The sequence below is a fragment of the Arvicola amphibius genome, chromosome 8, assembly GCF_903992535.2.
Source record: "Arvicola amphibius chromosome 8, mArvAmp1.2, whole genome shotgun sequence".
NCBI lineage: Eukaryota > Metazoa > Chordata > Mammalia > Rodentia > Cricetidae > Arvicola > Arvicola amphibius.
The window spans coordinates 68,538,674-68,561,909 of NC_052054.1; the positions used below are offsets into that span (position 1 = coordinate 68,538,674).

Sequence of the window (23,236 nt, forward strand, 5' to 3'; positions counted from 1 at the left end):
TGGACACCTTATTTTTGGTCAAGAAACCAGAAACACACCCTAGAAAAAAAGAAAGCCTATTCAACAAATGTTGCTGCTCAAACCTGATGGCAGGAGGCAGAATAATCCAAATAGATTCAAAATTATCATTAGTGTTGGGTAGAAAACCCAACACTAAATGAATCAAAGAATTAAATATTAACGAGATACACTGAAGCTGACAGAACAGAAAATGGGGGATAACTTTGAACTCATTGGCACAGGAAAAGACTAAATGAACATAGCAGTATTATCATGGGTACTAAGATCAATGATTAATAAATATGTCTTACAAAAATGAGAAGCTTGTGTACAGCAAAGGACACTATCATTCAGATAAAGCAGCAGTGTATAATATGGTAAGGATTTTTTTTTTACAAACTCCACATCCAATACACAACACACACACACACACAGAGAGAGAGGGGGGGTTGTTACTCAGAAATTTGGGAATCAATCTAACTCAAAACCTACCTATACTCTTCTTGGGCATATACCAAATGGACACTCCATCATACCACAAGAACACTTACTCAACCATGCTCATTGTGGCTTTATTCATAATAGCCAGAAACTGGAAATAAACTAGATATCCCTCAACAGAAAAATGTATAAATAAAAAAGTGGTAATTTGCACAATGGAGTATTGATAAGCTGTTAACAAAAATGACATAATATAACTTACATGCAGGAGTGGAGGGAGGTGAAACTGTGATTAAAAGATACTGTATGAGAGAAGAATCTACTTTGAATAAAAAACTTTTTTTCCAAAAAAGCATCAATTATAAACAAAGAATTTTCAAAAGAGGAAATCAAATAATCAATAAATACTTAAAGAAATGGTCAATATCCTTAGCCATAAGTGGAATGTAGATAAAAAATGCATTGAGATTTCAACTTATATTGCCCAAAAAGCTAAAGTCAATAAAACAAGTGATGTATCATGCTGGTAAGGATGTGGAATAAGGGAAACAATAATCCATTGCTGGTAGGAGTGCAAATTTGTACAACCATTATAGAAATTGGTGTGACAGTTCCTCAGGGAAGATAGGAATTGATCTACCCCAAGATTCAGAAATACCAATTTTGGGCATATACTCAGGGATTTTTCATCTAAGCACAGTGACACTTGTTCAGCCATGTTCAGCCATATTATTGCTGTCCTATTCATAAAACCCAGAAACTGGAGACAATCTACATGTCCCTCAATATGGGATGAATAAAAATGTGGTACATTTTCAAAATGGACCATAACTAACCCATTAAAATAGAAAATAATGAAATTTACATGTAAATTGATGTAGCTAGAAAATGTTGCATTAAGTGAGGTATCCAAGATCAAGAAATAGAAATACAGTATGTATTTTCTTTGTGTGGATATTAGCTTTTAAGTCAATGATAACAAGCTACAGTCCATACAACCACAGAGGTTAGGTTTAAATTTAATACTAGGGGAACAGGTGCATCTTATTAGAAAAGGAAATTAGAATATATAGATATGGATGGACAGGAGAGGGCTGGAGCAGATTCAAGTGGGGAGTGAGAGAGGTAAGGAGGACAATGGAGGGAAGATAGGGAGATACAGCTAAAACTAAGGACCATTTGAGGTGTACTATGGAAATCTAATACAGAAGAAACTTCCTAAAATGTATGTATATATGGAGGCAAACTAAATGAAACTGCCAAATAAAGGGAGAGAATCCCAACTGGACATCTCTTGCTACCAACTGAGGTGGGGAGGAACTGGATAAGTAGAGGTAATGATAACTATAATCAACACATATTATATGAGAAAATAATGTATTTTCAATAAAAGGAAAAATTTTAAAAGTATATTGACATATAGATTTAATACAATGCATATCAATAGTTACAACAATCTCAAGGGATAAAAGCAAAACTGGAGAATGCATCACTTGACCTTAAATACGCAAAAAAGAAAAGATTTCAGACCAAGCTTCCTGAAGAACATGAGTGCCAAAATTCACAATAATATCCAAACAAGAAAAAATTAAGATAATATCAAAATAATTATCCATTTAAAATTGATTTTTATACAAGGTACAAGAGATAAGTTAATTGTTATAAGAAGTGCAAGAGATATGAATGACTTATTTTTTTCTAAGTGACTCTGGGGGTTACTTTTCTTCTTTCTAGAATTTGTTGAGGAATGTTTCTCAAAGTTCAGAACTGCCTAGTCCTAATTTCTCTGGTTCAGCTGAAAGAAGGATATTTGAGAAGTTATGACTAAAGAAGTTTTCTGGTATTGGAACAGGATGAAGCAGTTGTGGATGAACCAGGGCATCCAGAAGTTTATGACCAACCATGGATTCAGTTTTTCTTGCAACTAGAGTGTAGGACCATTGGGTATATGAGGAATCGCCAAGTAGTCAAGATAACCTCACAGGGTGAAAGCCACAAGAATGGAAATTTTATTGGCAATGTGTGTACTAGTTTCTTTGTACATTATCAGGGACAGAAGGAGATGCTGTAATTGAAGACTCACAATATAATCAGCCCATGTAAGCTGATAAGTCAACCAGCTGGAAAAACTGCAATAATCATTGTGGTTAATCTTTGAAAGACATGTTGCTACCTCCTTAACTTTCTTTATTGAACTTTTGAGAGTGATTGGTAAACAACTGGATATTACACAAAAACTATCATTGACATACTTAAAACAAAATGAGAGATTTAATTTTTGTCCAGGCCAAATTAAGCCTGGACACAATGGAGTAATGACTGATAAGAAAACATGGTCCAAAGCAGGGAAAGCACAGAGAAATGAGGCAAGTGATGTTCATCAGCCACCAACTGTGATTATCCAAAAGAGCAATGCAGCCTCCTAAGATAGAAGAAAGAGAATAAAAAGCCAAAAAGGTAGACACTAGGACCAGAATGCTCTGAATGGCTCTGGACTCAGGGGAGTTTCTACTGGATCTATGAAAGCTGCGGATGTGTTGAACCTTCTGCTTGTGTCTGTACAAAATGGTAATCATGGAACTGCTGGACCAGGCTATCACAACAGAAAAGAAGACTTCAGAACACACCACCAACACTACATAGAGTGAGTCACTGATTTCACTGCGCCCTACAATAGAGCAGTACCCAAAATCCCATTTTTTGGTTACATTTTTGCTATTCTTTTGGATATATCTATCCATAAAGAAAATGAAACTTATTGACATGTCAAAGGCCCAGAGGAGGGCAATGGAGCAGCCAATGTATTTTGAAAATTTGACTTTATGATTCTTCCAATAGGATTTCTTGGGACCAATGGAAAGGACCTGGAAGACACTCAAGAGGCAGATGGTTCCAATGGACACACTCCTGCTAAGTCTATGAATGTATTTTAGGAGTCTGCATTCAAAATCATTCAAAAAGTGCTTTAACCCAAAAGCTGCCATTGTGTTGGGCACTCCTTCAGAGAGCATAATCAAAGCATTGGTTGCCATTAGGTTAATGAGAATCAAATCTGTGGGCTTTAATGTGCATTCTTTGTAGTAAAGGGCTAGATAGTAGAACATAATAGAAATATTTCCCAGAATTCCAGTTGTAGTTTGTGATAAGAAAATGATTCTGATGGCCATATTCTAGAAGTCCAGTTTGTGATGATCACAATATACTTTAGACTATAACCATGCAATTTCTCTGATCAAAATGAACAAAAGCAAATGATTGTATCTTGGAGTGGAGGAGCACACTTTTAATTCCTGGAGATACTGAGAGGATGAAGCATAGAATCCTGTAAGCTCAGGAGTTCAAGGCTAGCCTAGACCACCTAAAAAGATCTCATCCCCCAAATTCTGACAGAAGTAATTACTTTCCATTTATGTTACTGTGAGATTGCTGAATACCTCAGAATTCACATATTGATGTAAGAATAGTCATCAAGCTTCACAGAAAATGCAGTACTCAGGATGATGTGATGTTGGCCTGTGGGAAAGAATGAAAAGTAGCAACCTAACGATACAAACGCAATTCCAGAAAACAGTGATATTTTCTATAAATGGTGGAAATGAAGAAAGCTCCAATAAAGAGCAAGAACCTTAAATATATGAATTCTTAATGTGTGTCTTTTCTAAAATTTACAGATAAGTAATGAGAAATTTTTAACAGCATTTAGACTATGTCTATGGTCTTGTGACAGAGCAAAGATTCGTCCATCTCTTTCAGCTGGAGCCATCTTTGATTTTACTTGAAGCTGAACATCCTCCTTTTTTGTTACTGCTTTTCTTCAAAAGTCCTATGAGAAAATACTCAATCCCACTATAGAAGCTAACTACATGTTTTTTGGCTTCTATTAAACTGCTTTATGTTCCCCTGCCAAATGATAATCAGGTTAGAGTTTTTCCAGAGTTTTTGCCTTTAAAAGCTCCATGCAAAATGCATTTCAGGCTGGTAAATGAGAGGTGATTCTCTTCAGGAAGTTGCTTCATATAGACTCAAAATTCAGACTTTGATGGTGCTGAATGGTGTTTTGGTCACTACCCCACTAATTTCTTGGGTAAGAAAAATTGATTAAGAACATAAAACATATTCAAATGATGGCTCAAGTGATAATCTATATCATATTAAGCTAAGACGTTGATCTCATGAAAAGTGACAGCACATATACCCTCATGCATATGTACACTCTTGGGTCAGGGGTATTAGAGAGGTGGGGCATCCAGCGTGATAAAATCTTAGAGACTACACGTTAAAATAAAAATAGGTAAAATATGCCAGTAGAAATGTAAAGGGGAAGAACAATATCAATGAAGGAATAGCCACTGTGGAAACAGTGTCTCTGTTGAAACTGCGTCTTAGATAATCATGCACCAGTTGTTAGTCTAGAGTAGAAATGGTGGGAAAGAAGGCATGTGCTAGACAACCTATCAGTGCAGTACTGTGGGAGAATACTCTCAGGACAACATACCCATTCCTGTGAGAGTAGGTATGTGAAAACCATTCTTGACTTGTGTGAGAGCCCCTTTTAGGAGCAGACAGAAGTAGCTGCGATTCAGCATCAGCCTGAACCATGCAGCACCAGTCTGAACCATGCAGCCCCAGGTAGGGCAATGTTGCTACTCACCTTGGTTTTCTGCCAATCAAGAACTAAGGGACAGTCACCTGTTAAATCAAGAATTGGGGCAGGAATGGCAGTGAAGCCTAGGGTCTGAAAAAGTTGAAACAGAACATGGAGATGAGTTGAGACCTTAGGAACTACCAGATTGTTACAGTCTCCCATTCTCCATGCACTGGCACTGTAAGACATCCTAGGGAATGGCTTCAGCAGAAAATAGAAACTACCTTATTAGGTGATTGACTCACTGTTTGTGAAGACAGATTGCATTGTCTCAAATGTCATCTCATAGTTTCTAATACAGTAGAAATGTGTGTTTATATGGGAGTGTGTTCAGAGTCCAGGAAATCTTGAAAGGGTCCTGTAAGAGGCTCTGAGTGGAGAGGGTGATACAATACATGTGTTTAGATAGTGAAATAAGGAATAATGGGATAGTATAAGCAGGGATGAGGGAACAGAAATGGAGGAAGTGGAGAAGTAGGGTCAGTTAAAACACTAAGTATGAAATTGCATTAAGGAAATTGCTAATTTGTAAACTGACAAAATAAAGAAACAAACAAACAAATATGGAGGAAAATGTTGAAATTACCAAATTTGGGCATGCTTGTGAATGAATAAATAATCTCATGGCTTTGCAATACCTGGGAATATTATTACAAATTTGGGAAATGGGTCACATCTGCTTAAGTGGAAAAAACATACTCCTACACACCAGTAATTACACTCTTTTAAAACAATTTTCCTACATTCTATTCAGTATTTATTTTGATGAGATGCACATGCTACAGTATAAATTTAATTTGTATTACATAAAGCATTTTATATTGTGTAGTTACATATCTTTAATCTTTGAAATTAAAATATAATTGCAACAATGTCTCTTTCTTCCCTTCAACCCCTTCCAAGTATTACCCTACACACATCTCTCATATTCATGGCTTCTGAACTTTTTTCTATAATATATAAATATTTGCTTAGTCTATATAATGTCACTTGTATGTACATGATTTCATCATATGGTAATAGATAATCAATGAAGGCTCTTTCCTGGGGAATAATATTTTCTCCTGCCCTCGGATATCCATCCATGCCTATAACTCACCCATCAGCAAAGAAACTTCTCTTTGAAAAAGAAAGAGAACATTACAAAAACTACAGCTGACTAAAATCTGGAAAACAAGAGATTGTGTGGTGCCAAGCCTTAGCTGATTCATCTATAATACCAGTTCTGCAATCAGTGCTCAGGGAATATTGTGGTAGAGGAAGCAGAAAGATAATAACAGCCAGAGGAACAGATGCCTACTGTGAGAATGCATCTATTAGAAATGATAGGGAAGATACGCCCATGAAAGCTCAACATGGCTAGTTAAACAAATCTGAACAAGAGCACCAACAGACATGGCAACATGATAGGGAGAAATTTCAATGGGCCCCAGCAATCCCACTTTTAAAAATAATCACACAATGAGTTTACTTTTTCAGTAACAATCATGTGGACTTTGGCCTGCAGAAGACCCACACATGCCCCAAGGCAGCCCATAATCAATTAAATAATATGGACAGATTAGAATTCTACATCTCAGTTCAGGCCTCAGGAGATTCCATCATTTCACAGTTCTTGGTGAATTGGTCCCAGCTACTAGCAGGCAGGATGAGTGTTTACCAAGGTCATCATATACCAGAGGCCAAGCAGCACCATGAGCAATGGGAACATTGATGGTTTGACAGCAAGAAGGACGTTTGTGGAGATATTGCTGTGCTGGAGTCCACACCATGGATCATACACTGCAGGAACAAGATGCTGAGCTTTATTTGGCATCAAGTATCTAGCAGAACCATGTGGAATAGCATGATCTGTAGGTGGCTAGGCAACTAAAAGGAGAATATCTAAAAACCCAAACTAGTGACAGAAGTACTACAAAGATCTTGAATAAAGGTGAAGAAACTGCTCAGGAAGTCAAGAGAAACTATCAGTTATGGCTGAAATGAGGTATTCTGGAGAAGACCAGAGAGGACAGTACATATTGAAAAAAGTAATAGATGGGAATATAGGAAGAGGAAATCGAGAAAGCACATCCCAGAGTTCTCTGAGGCAGCTGTTACTATAGAAAGGATGGAGGAATGATAACAAGACTGATGCAAAAAGCTTTATCAACTACAGCACAACTGACCCACAGGGGCCAGAAATTGTATGACATTAAAATTGTCCTGAGATTACAAGAAAAAAATGTTGAAATTTCTTGATTTCTGATGACTGAATAAAAGATAGTTTACAAGAAACCTAAAGAGTGAGAAACTCATTTATTATAAAAAGTAAAACAGGGCCCTGAGTGAAAGCAAAAACAGCTAAGTCAACACCTCAAAGTGGATAGAATGTGGTGAACACAATGTTCTAAGATTGACAGGACATCCTAAATAATACCATCTACAATGATGAACCCTGAAGTTCTGAATCACACCTATTTTACAGACTAGTATAGTGACACTTGTTGTTCCTCAAAACGGAGTCCTCTAATAAAAATTCTATATCAGGTAGTAATAAAAAATTAGTCTTACAAATGATCTTGCTGTAGTAAATAATGAAAAATGATACAAAACCCATCCCACATTGATTGTTTCCTTATATCTGGGTATTCTGGTAGTCATTCTCAAATGTTTTTCTAACTATAAACACTTTAGGTCTTTAAAAGGAGGACTCCCCCATTCTGAACAGAAACAGAGGAGTGAATTGGGGAAGAGGGGAGAGTGGAGGTGGCAGGACACAACTCGGAGGAGAAGAGAGGAGAGGAAAATGTGTTCAGGACGTTAAATAAATAAATAAATTTAATTTATAAAAAGAGAGAGAGAGTCAGAAACACATACATACACACATACACACGCACACACAGAGAGAGAGAAAGAGAGAAAACGAGAAAGAGAGAGAGGGAGAGAGAGAGAAAGAGAGAAAAAGAGAAAGAGAGAGAGGGAGAGAGAGAGAGAGGGAGGGAGGGAGGGAGGGAGGGAGGAAGGGAGAGAGAGAGAGAGAGAGAGAGAGAGAGAGATTTATATACCTGTACCAAGGAATGTAGTGAGGAGAGCGGTGGGCTGTGTCTCATCATCCGGCTACCTTAGCCCCAAAATAATTACACAGAAACTGTATTCATTTAAACACTGCCTGGCCCATTAGCTCTAGCCTCTTATTGGCTAACTCTCACATCTTGATTAACCCATTTCTATTAATCTGTGTTTACCATGAGGTTGTGGCTTACCGGCATGGGTCTAACCAAAGTCCGTCTTAGGCAGGAGAAGCATGGCATCTGCCACACTTCCCTTCTTCTCAGAATTCTCTTCTGTCTACCTTGACCATAACCACCCCAAAAAATCCTCCAATATTTGTGAAAGCTGATGACCGAGGTGTGAGTTCACTGAAATATTTTCAGAACACCGTTAGAAAAGTGTTCTTTATTTATGCTTTTGATGCTTCATCTAATGATCACATACATAGGAACTATGCCATCACTTAAAATACAACCTGTCTGGAAGAGGACAAGTAAAAACTCAATATCCTCATGGAACTTTGTTGCTTGTTTGTTTTCTTTTTCTTTTTTTTTGAGGCAGGGTCTCTCATTGTAATTCTGGCACTTGCTATGTAGTCCAAGGGCAGCCATGAATACATATATCTGTCTTCCTCTGCCTCCTTAGTACTGGAACTAAAGATGAGTACAACCACACTCAGCTCATTGGAAGGTTTTTAAAATTCTAACTACCCAAATTTCTTGTGCTTACTGAGAGGCTTGTCTCATTCCCAGGAAGATGATGCCAGTAGAACTATCCCACTGTACCTGTGAGAATGAAAAAAAAAATGCTCTCAATTAAGAACAAGATGCTTCATCCTAAGAGCTAGTATAGATTTTAAGACCCCTTCAATGACATTGACTAATCTGTTCCACATGCTTGAGAATTGAGTATTCACCTTCATTCAGTTTAGTAAGGTGAGAAGCAATATTAATGCAAGAAACTGACCAGTGTTCATGACTGTGAGACCACTTCTGTGTTCAGGTCTGTGAGACCATAATTTTTATAATGATGAATCTATTATAATTAAATTTATGATGCATTCAAATAAAGGTGATGCATGTGAGATAGTAAAGAACCATCAGGATGATTTGAAACTTTAAATATTGTGCAATGAGATATAGCACTAGTAAGAATAAAATCATAGCTGAGTGTTAGAGCCCTGGCCTGCCAACCACAAGACCCCATTTTTCATTTGCAACAACAATAAACAATGAGTAAAGGCTTGGCATCAGATTCTGCTTATTGAATATGATTAATACAGGAGATATAATTCAGAAAACATTGGGACATTGGGTCTTGGTTGTCATTGCTCATGACATACTGTTAACTTTCCTTCCATATTGCCATTCCTACTTCAAAAGGGAGATGCTTCAAACCAATCATTACACTAATGGTCACTCAATACAAACACACACATTGCCTCTATAAAGAGATGACATATGTAGTGTTACATACAAATACATTTTACTCCACAGACATATTCACATCTTACACAGATTTATGCACTTCTTATATTTCCATTTTAATGTCCACCACAGGCAGAGAACCATGATAACTTTACCAATAATAACAATAATAATACTTTAAAGATAGTGAACATATCATGGAGGGTAAAGTGAATTATCACGTTGACTTATTACAGTCGTTCTTCAGCATCTTCACACATGGCCTGCATTATCCTCATGTACCCACATTCAGAGTCAGTGGAGGACTTATAATAAAAACCAACAAGGACTGCCACAAGGTTAGGAATACTGCTGTCTTTCTCACTCACCTCTTAGCTATGGAGTTATTTTTTGTGCCTTCTTTCTCAGTTCCACGGATTTTATTCTACTTCAGATTCCCATTACTAGACATGAGCACTTACCCAACACTCTCTCCTTTCCTGGCTCTTCCACTCCAACTGCAATACAAAGTACTCACATGAATTTCAGTGTCTGAAGGATGTGGGGATCATTGGGAAGATCCTGACTTTTAATAAGCCTGGCTATAATTAAGTCAGTTCAAGCCTGATGAAGTCTGTGACTCTGTGATCTCACCTCCCTCCAGAATTGCAATTTTCATTTCATCATCTCCAATGGCAATGACAGCACTAACTGTGGGAACAAGATCATTTATGAAACTGTTTCTTTTACTAATTAACAAAAACACTTAAGAGTTTCCTGTAAATATCTCCAAAGAGACATCCTGTTTTATGAGGCATTGAGGTTTCCTGATCCATGAAAGCTGACCATGTCTCCTGTTAAAGGTGCTAGAAATTTTGAAGTTAGATTTGTGAGAAAATAAAGACTCTGTCTCGTTGGATCCAGACTTCACTAACTTCTTGAACAAAAATCAACGTAGTACATTTTTTTAGAAAAAAAAGATTAATAACCTTTTTTTACTTAAAATGTTTGAGTATTATGCATGCATGTGAGCTTTAGTCAAATCTACACCCCATTATCTCTTCTCCAATTTCTTTTTCATATCTTCCCACCACTATTCCTTCTAAATGTACTCTGTTCCCCCCACCCCAAAAAACCACCACTCTAAGTACTGATGCTACTATGTGTCTATCTTAGAAGCATCTATGGAAGAATTGGTAGCTTCTTAAAGGCTGATTACTTAAAGAAACATGATACTTCCTTTCCCAGAAGCTTTCAGTTCCCAACAGTGTTACATTTGTAAGTGGAACTTCCTGTCCCGATAAACTCTGCTGAGATTTTTATCTAGCTTGGTCTAGTTTTTGTGCATAGTGTCCTAAAATAAATGAATTCACACATGTAAGTGCCCTGTTCTGTCTTGAAAAAAATCTGTTGCTTTGGAATTATTCTGCCACCCTTGGTTCTTACACTGTTTCTGCCTATCTTTCCATGATGATCTCTGAGCCTTGGGAAGATGTGTGATATATATGTCTCATTTTAAGTTGGGCTTTCCAGAGTCTCTGATTCTCAGCACCTGAAACAATTGTGGCCCTGTGTGTTAATCACCATAATGTACAAAAAGAAGCTTCTCTGATGAGGGTTGGGAGATACACTAATCTCTTGGTAAGAAGAAAGAAGTAGCTGGGCGGTGGTGGCGCACGCCTTTAATCCCAGCACTCAGGAGGCAGAGGCAGGTGGATCTCTGTGAGTTCGAGGCCAGCCTGGTCTACAAGAGCTAGTTCCAGGAGAGGCTCTAAAAAAGCTGCAGAGAAACCCTGTCTTGAAAAACCAAAAAAAAAAGAAAGAAAGAAGTATAGGAAGAAATTTACTACTACATACAGAATAAGAGTGTTATGCTTTTCCCCAGGATCTAAGTATTCTCTAGTCAGATATTCTGGGTTTTGATAATAGTACCAGACTTGGGTTCATCTTGTGAACTGGACCTTCAATTCAGTCTTTAAGTGGTTGGCTTCTTCCATGATGTTCATGACAATATTGCATCAGGCTTGTTGTTGTTCTAGCTCTCAGAATTCACACCTGGGTAATATTTATGGTTACTTCTAACACTGTGTAATTTATTCAGTAGAGATGAACCTTTTTGATGACTATGAGCTGATTCCTCTGAGTCATTATTTAAGACTGAAATATATGGTATTTTCTGAAATAGTGTCTTACCATCTAAGGACAATAGACATATAAATAATATAGGGTTTTGACACTGTTTTTGATTGTTGTCAATTTATTTCTTAACTTTCAAATATCTAATTTGCCCCACTTTAGAGCACTCAGCAGGAGAACATAATAAAATGTGAGGAAAAAGTATGCAGAATTAGTAATAAAAGGATGTTTCACTTAACAAGGAGGTCTTTATAATACCGTGTATAATGCATACAAATTAATTTTATGTAACGGTATGAAAGTACTCTGAAAAATGAAAAAAATGTAGGCTTTGTAGTGAAACAAGCATCTTAAATTTAAATTTTGTTAATTTTTTTACAAGTTCACATATTTTATTCATGCATATGTATAACTATGACTTATATTGCAACCAAAAAGTATTACCCTAATTAGGATGGAGTTAAATATTTGTTACCAATTTTGCTCTATTTCTTTTATGCTTCTACTTAGAAGAAAGAAATTTCAACAGTCTGCCTTATGTTTCTCAGGTCTGACGGTGCAGGCTGTGTAAAGTGAAACCACCTCCCCAAGTCACTTTTGCTCATAGTTATTGTCAAAGCAATAGAAGGTGAATTAAGATATATGACCCCCCACTTCTAAAAATCTATTGATTACCTACAAATCAGCAGCCTATGAGTTCCTTCGCCACCTCTAGATGACTTAGGATAGCCTGACTTGTGTGGAACCAGTTTATGTAATTGCTTTTTTTTAATGAAAAATTTCTGCCTCCGCCCCGCCTCCCATTTACCCCCCTCCCCCCTCCACTCCCCTCCCTCTCCTGTCCAAAGAGCAGTGAGGGTTCCCTGCCCTGTGTGAAGTCCAAGTTCCCCCCCCCTCCATCCAGGTCTAGGAAGGTGAGCATCCAAACAGGCCAGCCCCCCCCCCCCCCCCCCCCCGCCAAAGCCAGTATGCATAGTAAGATCCAAATCCAGTGTCATTGTCCTTGGCTTCTCAGCAGCCCTCATTGTCCGCCATGTTCAGGGAGACCGGTTTTATCTCATGCTTTTTCAGTCCCAGTCCAGCTGGGCTTGGTAAGCTCCGAATAGATCAGCCCCACCACCTCAGTGGATGGGAGCAGACTTCCTTGGTCATGTTTTCCCTCCTTCTGCTCCTCATTTCGACCTTGGGCGCTCAGTCCGGTGCACCAATGTGTGGCTCTGTCTCTATCTCCATCCATCCAGATGAAGGTTCCCTCATGGTCCTGCCTTTCTTTCTTTTTTTTTTTTTCCTCATGGTTTATTTTTTTATATTTAAAAATTTCCATCTCCTCCCCTCCTCCTCCCCCCTCCCTCCCCTCCTCCTCCCCCTTTCCTCCTTTCCTTCAACCCCTTCCCTCCCCTCCCCTCCACCCATACCTCCCCTCCCTCCCTCTCAAGGCCAAGGAGCCATCAGGGTTCCCTACTCTATGCTAAGACCAAGGTCCTCCCAGCTCCCCCCAGGTCCAGGAAGGTGATCGACCAAGCTGAGAAGGCTCCCACAGAGCCCGTCCATGCAGAAGAATCAGAGCTCAGCGCCATTGTCCTTTGCTTCTCAGTCAGCCCCCGCTGTTGTCCACATTCAGAGAGACGGGTTTGGTCGCATGATCCATCAGTCCCATTCCAACTGGAGTTGGTGATCTCCCATTAGTTCTGTCCCACCGTCTCCATGAGTGAACGCACCCCTCACGTTCCTGACTTTCTCCCTCATGTTCTCTCTCCTTCTGCTCCTCATCAGGACCTTGGGAGCTCAGTCCAGTGCTCCAATGTGGGGCTCAGTCATTTTCCCCATCTATCGCCAGATGGAGGTTCCCTCACGGTCCTGACTTTCTTTCTCATGTTCTCCCTCCTTCTGCTCCTCGTCAGGACCTTGGGAGCTCAGTCTGGTGCTCCAATGTGGGGCTCTGTCTCTAGCTCCATCCATCGCCAGATGAAGGTTCTATAGTGATATGCAAGATATTCATCAGTATGGCTATAGGATCTGCCCTTTTCCAACTCCCTCTCCTCAGCTGCCCAAGGAACTAGCTGGGGGCATCTCCCTGATTACCTGGGAACTCCTCTAGAGTCAAGTCTCTTAATAATCCTAAGATGGCTCCCTTAATTAGGATATTTGCTTCCCTGCTCCCATATCCACCCTTCCTATATCCCAAGCATCCCATTCCCCCAAGCTCTCCCTCTCTTCCCCTTCACGCTTTGCTCTCCCCATCTCCCCTTGCCCCCAACCCACCCCACCCCCAAGTTCCCAATTTTTCCCGGCAAACTTGTCTACTTCCAATATCCAGGACGACAACTCTATGTTTTTCTTTGGTTTCACCTTATTGTCTTCTCAAGGATCACAAATTATAGGCTTGATGTTCTTTATTTATGGCTAAAAACCGATTATGAGTGAGTACATCCCATGTTCATCTTTTTGGGTCTGGGTTACCTCACTCAAAATAGTGTTTTCTATTTCCATCCATTTGCATGCAAAATTCAAGATGTCATTGTTTTTTACCGCTGAGTAGTACTCTAATATGTATATATTCCACAGTTTCTTCATCCATTCTTCCACTGAAGGGCATCTAGGTTGTTTCCAGGTTCTGGCTATTACAAATAATGCTGCTATGAACATAGTTGAACAAATGCTTTTGTAGTATGATAGGGCATCTCTTGGGTATAATCACAAGAGTGGTATTGCTGGATCCTGGGGTAGGTTGATTCCGAATTTCCTGAGAAACTGCCACACTGCTTTCCAAAGTGGTTGCACAAGTTTGCATTCCCACCAGCAGTGGATGAGTGTAACCATTACTCCACAACCTCTCCAGCAAAGGCTATGATTGGTGTTTTTGATTTTAGCCAATCTGATAGGTGTAAGATGGTATCTCAAAGTTGTTTTGATTTGCATTTTCCTGATAGCTAAGGAGGTTGAGCATGCAAATGTTGGTCTCTGAAGGTGACAATCAGATTAGAAATTGTGCCTCTCAAATCACAAGTATAACAATACTTTGGAAGGATGCAATGCCGTGTGGCACTCAGTAATACTAGCGTGCTCTAATTAGACAAAATCAGATAAAAATGTTCAGAAGTGAAAATGAGAATTGTAAACAATAATTAGTAGATAAAAGTATGTATTTAATCAAGTGAATAAAGATAAGTGTGAAAAGTCAGGAAATAAATAGACTTGTGGGGTCTTCAGAAGTTGGGCTTGTTTAGTGTCAGACATCATGGGTTTTTAGAATCTCTGAAGAATAAACTGAAGCAAATTCTATATTCTCCTACTAAGGTTATCTTGACTTATATGGGAACCCAGGGTCTCTGGCATTTTTATCAAGTGCATTAGTCAAGTTGGCAGGAAGAATAGTGAGTTCATGTAAATTTCTTTTGATATTTTTATATATTTACATCATTTCTCCCTTCTTATTCTTTGCTTACTTGATTATTATATGCCATGCTTATTTTCAAATCCCTGGGCTCTTTTTCATTAACTTTTGTTGCATAATGTGTGTATGTGTGTGTGCTCTTATACAACTTGTAATCCTAAAACTAATCACATCTGAAAGGAGAAATTAGCAAATGCAATTACCATGACATATTGTAAGTGGAACTTTGTAGACCCTCATGGGCAAATGCTAATGAAATAATTAGCATGTCACATCCTATTGTGGTTAGAAAATTAAAATTAAATACCACCCACAAGTGCATATTTTGAATGTTTGAACCAAAATGAATCACTCATCAAGTTGTTCTTTCAGGTATTCTTGTTACAAGTATAGAATGTTGACTAATATAGGAAATGAGCAAAACAGCTCAGTGGTTAAGAGCATTGACTGCTCTCCCAGAGGATGTAGGCTTGATTCACAACACCATCAAGGTGTCTCACAGTCATCTGTAACTCTAGTTCCAGGGACTCTGATGCACTTTTTGGCCTCAGTGAGCACCAAGCACATAAATAGTGCACAGACTTACATGCAGGCAAAACATTGAAACACATAAAAATTAATTAATTCTACAGAAAAATAACTAATATAGATCAGTTATTATCATAATTAATAAACAAATATTACTGAGAAGTATAGTACAGCAAACTTAAAGTATGTTATATATACTTAAGAAAATTGTGTATTACGCTATACAGTGGATATGCATCTATAAACTTTCTTTTAATCTATGTATCGGGCACAAGATTGTGGCTTCCTGGCAAGTTTCAAACCTGGCATCTTTCTCCTTTGGCACATACATAGCATCTCCTTGATTTCATCTACTCTCTCTCTATATCTCTTCCAGTCTGGCTATATTCTGCCCTGCCATAGGCCAAAGTAGCTTTATTCATTAATCAATAAGAGCAATGCATGTACAGAAGGGCATCCCAAATCAGTGAATTTTGTTCATAGTTATAGAGGAATAACTAATAAAGATTTACTATACCAACATGACTTAGATGCATAATTTAGGAAACAGATAATATGTTAGATATTTAAGAAAATTAGTCTTACACTATACATTGAATATCCATTATAAACTTCATTTAATTGGTGCATAATGTAAAAATAAATTATATTTTAAAACTGTACATAGGAGCAGGGAACAAACATTCTATTTAGGGTTGAACATTTATGGCATCTTACTGTCCACATTTTGTGTGCTTATGTATCTTGTCATTGACTGGTGTCCAATGAAAAAGAGTTTTCTCTGACCAAGATTGAAAGCAACCCTGCTTATATCCAGGTCTATGGATATGAACATAATAACTAGAAGGTAATATGACAGAATGACAAATTAACATAATAACAACAGTAGGTTCTAGTGTAAGAATATGACTGCCCAAACCATGGACATTTAGACAGGATTGCATGCTAGCCATGAAATTTACTCATGAAATAGGTATTAAATCTGTTCATAAGGCATTTAGCTACCTCATAGCAGTCAAACCACCACTGCATCAATTGTCATATGTTATTTGTCAAGTCAGTATTAAAGGATACAGGATACAGTAATGGATCAGACCACTGATGTCTTTTCTCCCCCATACAGTCTATATAGCTTTCTCTATCACTATGAAACTTAGCCAGTGCAAATGCTTCCAGGTCAGGGTTCAGTATGAGTACTTGAGATTTTGAATGTTTGGTGAGAGAATAGAGAATAAGCATCTTGAGGCATCTGTACTGACAGAATTACTAAAACCATCTACTGCTAAGGTATTTGAGTATCTCCTGTTTTAGTCTAAGCTTGCACAGCTGTGCATATTGTGATCTGGGACTGAAATGACAATGCTGGGTCCTATACTGTTGTTCACAAGACCTTCCCTGTTACATCCTTTATGTTATAGCACATTTACACTTCCAAGGAAAAGCTGAAGCTGACCACAAGGTGCTAAATCTAACAGCCATATGTTTGGAAAGACCCTTGGCATAGTGATAGCTATCACCTTACCTACAACTAAGAGTGGGCTGGACTTGGACTAAGAGGAGCAGGTATTTATGAAGTATACTTTCTATATCCTGGTAGGTACTTTGTAACATAGACCAATATTTGGGGTCACAAAACTTTTCAGAGGTCTTATGGGGTTATTGTCAAAACAATAATTATATCTGCCATTTTTCTACTTTTATGATTACAGAAATTCTCCATGAATACATCATCCTTTTTATTTTTCCTTTCAAATATTTACACTTCCTTCCCTCCTCCCAGTCCCCTCCTGCTCCCACATACACCCTCTTCCCTCTCCCACCCTGCTTGAGAGAGGGCGGGGAACCCTGTCCTGTGGGAAGTCCAAGGCCCTCCCCCCCACATCCAGGCCTAGGGAGCTGTGTATCTATATAGACTGGGGTCCCCAAAAGCCAGAACATGCCATAAAAACAAGTCCCAGTACCTTTATCAATGGCTTCTCAGTCAGCCCCCATTGTCAGCCACAATCAGAGAGTCCGGTTTGATCACATGCTCATTCAGACACGGTCCAGCTGGATTTGGTGAGCTCCCATTAGAACAAGCACACTGCCTCAGTTGGTGGACCAACCCCTCGTGGTCCTGACTTCCTTGCTCATCTTCTCCATCCTTTTGCCTTTCAACTGGACCTTGGGAGCGCAGTCCACGGCTCTGATGAGGGTCTCTGCCTTTATCTTCATTTGGCACCGGATGAAGATTCTATGGTGATAATTGAGATAATCATTAGTGTGATAGTGGAGCAAGGACATTTCAGGCACCCTCTCCTCTGCTGTCCAAGGTCCTAGCTGGGGACATCCCCATGGACACCTGGGATCCCCTCTATAGCCAAGTCTCTTACCAACCCTAAAATGGTTCCCTTAATGTAGGTATGTTCTTCTCTGCTCCTATAGCAGCCCTTCTTCCAACTCCACCCTTCCACTTCCCCAAGCTCTTTCCAGTCCTTCCCTTCTCCCTTTCTCCCCGCCTCCCCTTCCCCTAAACTCAAACCCAATCCTGCCCACACCTCCACGCTCACAACTTTTTCCCAGCAATCTTGTTTGCTTCCAATTGCCAGTAGGATCTATATATGTTTTTCTTTGGGTTCACCTTGTTATTTAGCTTCTCTGGGTGTGTGAACTATAGGCTTAATACCTTGGTTTATGGATAGAGACCACAAATGAGTGAGTACATTCCACAAGCATCTTTTTGGGTCTGAGATATCTCACCCAGGATAATGTTTTCTATTCCTATCCATTTGCATGCAAAATTCAAGATGTAATTGCTTTTTACCATTGAGTAGTACTCTAATGCGTACATATTCCACACTTTCTTTTTCCATTCTTCCATTGAGGGGCATCTAGGTTGTTTCCAGGTTCTGGCTATTACAAATAATGCTGCCATGAATATAGTTGAACAAATGCTTTTGTAGTATGATAGGTCATCTCTTGGGTATATTCCCAGGAGTGGTATTGCTGGATCCTGGAGTAGGTTGATCCCGAATTTCCTGAGAAACCGCCATACTGATTTCCAAAGTGGTTGCACAAGTTTGCATTCCACCAGCAATGAATGAGTGTACCCCTTACTCCATATCCTCTCCAGCAATGGTTTTTTCTTTCAGTTTATTTATATGATGGATTACATTGATAGATTTTTGTGTGTTGAACCAGCCCTTCATCTCTGGGATGAAGCCTAGTTGATCATAATGGATAATTTTTCTAATGTGTTCTTGGATTCTGTTTGCCAGTATTTTATTGAGAATTTTTGTGTCAATGTTCATGAATGAGATTTGCCTTTAATTCTCTTTCTTGGTTGAGTTTTTTCTGTTTTTTTTTTTTTTTATCAGGGTAACTGTAGCTTCAGAAAAGGAATTTGGCAAAGACTCTTCTGTTTCTATATTGTGAAATACATTAAGGCTTATAGGTATTAACTCTTCTTGGAAGTTCTTGTAGAATTCTGCATTAAAACCACCTGGTCCTGGGCTTTTTTTGGTAGGGAAGTTTTTGTTTTTTGTTTTTTTTAAGATTTGTTTTTTTTCTATTACTACTACTACTACTACTACTACTACTACTACTACTACTACTATTAATTATTACAAATTTTTACCTCCTCCCCTCGTCACATTTTCCTTCTCCTCCCCCATCCCCCCTCTGCTCCCTCTCCAGTCCAAAGAGCAGTCAGGGTTCCCTGTCCTGTGGGAAGTCCAAGGTCCTCCCCACTCCATCCAGGTCTAGGAAGGTGAGCATCCAAACAGACTAGGTTCCCACAAAGCCAGTACATGGAGTAGAATCAAAACCCAGTGCCATTGTGCAGAGCCAAGATGCCCCTGCAGCAGGAGCTGGAGGTGCCCTGCACTCCCCTCCAGCCGAGCAGGTGCACACTCACCCCTCTGGGTGGGTAGTCTCAGGCTCCTTTGCAGCTCTTAATATTCTTTCTTTATTCTGTATGTTTTATGTTTTGATTATTATATGGCAAGCAGATGGTTTTTTGTTTGTTTTTATTTGTTTGTTTGTTTTTGATCCAGTCTATTTGGTGTTCTGTATGCTTCTTGTACCTTCATAGGAATATCCTTCTTTAGGTTGGGAAAGTTTTGTTCTATAATTTTGTTAAATATATTTTCTGGGCCTTTGAGCTCTAATTTTTCTTCTTCTTCTACCCCTATTATTTTTAGTTTTGGCCTTTTTATGGTGTCTCAGATTTATTGGAGTTTTTTGTTAAGAATTTGTTGGATTTGCTGTTTTCTTTGATCAGTGCATTTATTTTCTCTATAGTGTCTTCAGCATCTGAGATTCTTTCTTCTATCTCTTGTATTCTGTTGGTTATCCTTGTCTCTGTAGTCCCTGTTCGTTTACCCAGATTTTCCATATCCAGCCATCAATTTGTGTTTTCTTCATTGCCTCCATTTCTGTTTTCAAGTCTTGAACTGTTTCCATTACCTGTTTGATTGTTTTTTTCTTGGTTTTCTAGGATATCTCTTAGGGATTTATTCATTTCTTCAAACTTTTTGTTATTCTTCTCATCCATTTTTAAGGTTGTTTTTCACATCTTGTTTAAGGGATGCTATCACTTTCATAATGTCAATTTCTTCTATTCTTCTGGATTAGGGTGTTCAAGTCTTCCTGTTGTATGTGTTTGCTGGATTCTGGTGTTATCAAGTTGTTTTTCAGATTGTTGGAGGAATTTTTGCATTGGTGCTTGCCCATCTCTTTCTTCAAATACTCTCCGATGGATCTTCTTGTACAGGATCAGGGCCACTTGCTGGCCAGGGACCTCGCAGACAAAAGGGCAGGCTTGCTGTGTGCAGGCTCAGTGAAACAAAGGAACTTCTGTGCAGTTGCACTCACCACTTTGTCCCCAGACCCTCAGTTCCAAAGCAGTTCCAAAGCAGGCTGAGATGTGGGATCTCCATCATCCCTTTCAATGTCAAATCTTTCTCATCTCTGTTGTGCCACTACTGTACTCTATTAACCTTTTTGGTACATCTGTATTTAATACAACCACATCAGGAGTGATCTTCCTAAGCTTCAGTCCATTAGTCATCATTTTGGTCCTCTATTTTCTTGTTCTGAGTCTCCTCATAAATCAAATACTTTACCCTATCCGCCATATTCCCTGTGTCACACTCCCAAATGTTACCGTGTTCAATCTTTAGGCATCTTCAACCCTTACATAACCCTAATCTATATTCTTGACCCTTGACCTATGACTCTAGCGCCATTATCATTTTCTTTATATTACTTTAAGTTGTGATCATGTCTGCTTTCGTCCTCTGCTTCCTGCCACTTAAATATTTGTCTTGTATTCACTTTTCCTCCATCCACATGTCTGCCATACACTTGCAGAATCAATTTACTTACATGGCTCTAATATAACATGTCTCTTTAAACCTTGTGGTTTCAAGTTATACCCCAGGTATGACATGACTGAGATTGACTATATGATCTTTAGGAAGTTAAACATAATTGGAGGCAGTCAGTGATAGAGGTCGCTATAACGTGTAAGAGTCTTGGGTCCAAACAATGAGAAACTCAGTTTTACTCTCTGATCTGTCTCTCTGACTATCTGTCTAATCTCTCATTCTCTCGCTCCATCTATCTATCTATCTATCTATCTATCTATCTATCTATCTATCTATCTATCTAAACTTTCTCATCTCTGTTGTGCCATTACCCCATCATATTAACTCTATATGTACATCTGTGTTTAACACAACCACATCACCAATGATCTTCCTAAATTCAACCATTATTCATTATTTTGGTCTTCCATTCTTTGTTCTAATATATATCTCATATTAATGTATATTGATATGTGTGCTTCCATTTTGTGAATATTTTGCAATAAGTTTATCATCACTAAGAGGTTTTGGTAGATTCTTTTTGGTCTCTTAAGTATAGAAACATATTAATCATATAAGCTACAAATATAGATACTTGGGTATTTTCTTCTTTAAATCCCTGATTTTATTCTGTTGTTTTATTTACTTAGATTATTAGTTTCAGTTCAAGCACTCTATTGGATTGTTTTGAATTTATTCATTTATTTATCTACTTATTTATGTTTTTAGTTATTTTGCTTTTCAGTTGCTTTTATCTGCATTTGAGTATATTAGTGCTATACACTCTGAGTATACCACATTCCTGCAGATTTTGTGATTTCATTTTAATTAAAGCTAAATAACATTCCATTTTATATATGAACCTGATTCTAGTTATGGACTTATCGGTTTGTAGACATCTATGGTGTTTCTCTTTCCTTCCTATTGTCAACAGAGCAGCAATAAATACAGATATGCAAATGTACAAATATCTCTGTTGTAGGATATAGGATTTTCTGGGTATATGCTCAGGAATGGAATATACGAATCATATAGTAGTTCTGTTTATAATTTTATGAGGAACCTCGAAAGCACTTTTGATGATGGCTGCATTAATTTGGGTCTTCACCAACAGAGAATTAGACTTTCTCTTTACCCTATCCTCTCCTACATTAGTTTTTGAATAATTTTTAAAATTTACTGCCATTTGTATTTCTTCTTTGACAATCTATTTAATTCCTTGCCTCATTGGGGAATATTCTAGAACTCATTGGCACAAGATAAGACTTTATGAACAGAACACCATTACCACAGGCACTAAGGTCAGCAGTTAATAATTGGGCCTAATAAAACTGAGATGTTTCTATACAGTAAAGGAGGCTGTAATTCAAAAAAAAGCAGCACTGTACAGAATGGGGAAAGTCTTTTACCAACTCCACGCCCAATAGAGAACTGATTTTCAAAGTATCTAGAGAAGGAAAGAAACTATATAAAAAACTAACTGAATTTTTAAAAGGTGAGCAATGGTGAACCTCCTTCAGCCAATAGCTTTTAAGAGGATAGACCAGGTGGAGGTGTGACTTTTCAGTTCCCAAAAAGTTGCCTTTTGCCCAGTTCCCCTCTCTCTTCATCCCACCCTTGAGGTTGGAACCCTGTTCCTGTTTTGTGAGTTTTCCCCTCTAATAAAAAACATAGAATACCTTTTTTCAGAGTCACCTTGGGATTACTTGACTAATGTCCTCACACTTTTATGCATTCAGCTTCATTTGGCACCCAATGTGGGGCTGAGTCCATGCTTGCTCTTCAGGATTCTTAGACACTACTACAGTGCTCCTGGTTTGCCTGCTTAGTGCATTCCCCTCCTGTGGCTTGCTCATGCCTCTCCAGATTGTGATTTGTGAGCTGGTTTCTTTGCTTTATGCTTAAAAAACAATTATGAGTGAGTACATGTGAAAATTGTCCTTCTCTGTCTGGGTTACCTCATTGAAAATGACATTTTCTAGCTCTATTCATTTTCCTGCAAAATTCAAGATGTCATTATTTTTTCTGCTGTATAGTATTCCATTGTGTAAATGTACCATATTTTCCTAATCCATTCTTCAGTTGAGGGGCATTTAGGTTGTTTCCAGGTTCTGGCTATGACAAACAAAGCTGCTATGAACATAGTTGAGCACATGTCCTTGTGAAACAATTGAGCATTCTTTGTATATATACGCAAAAGTGGTATTACTGGGTCTTGAGGAAGGCTTTTTCCTACTTTTCTGAGAAATTTCCACACTGACATCAAAAGGGGTTGTACCAGTTTGCATTCCCACCAGCAATGCAG

The 23,236-nt window shown here is 38.5% G+C and overlaps 1 protein-coding gene across 1 annotated transcript in view; it reads right to left on the reverse strand.

Moving 5' to 3' along the window:
* Positions 1-2,693: 2,693 nt before the first annotated feature.
* The window catches only part of LOC119821800, a 49,415-nt gene continuing 28,872 nt past the window's right edge, over positions 2,694-23,236 (reverse strand). Inside the window, 5 exon segments of the mRNA XM_042055589.1 lie at positions 2,694-3,650; positions 5,093-5,176; positions 6,747-6,868; positions 10,008-10,043; positions 10,180-10,236. Of these exon segments, the coding sequence (XP_041911523.1) occupies positions 2,694-3,650; positions 5,093-5,176; positions 6,747-6,868; positions 10,008-10,043; positions 10,180-10,236 (1,256 nt within the window).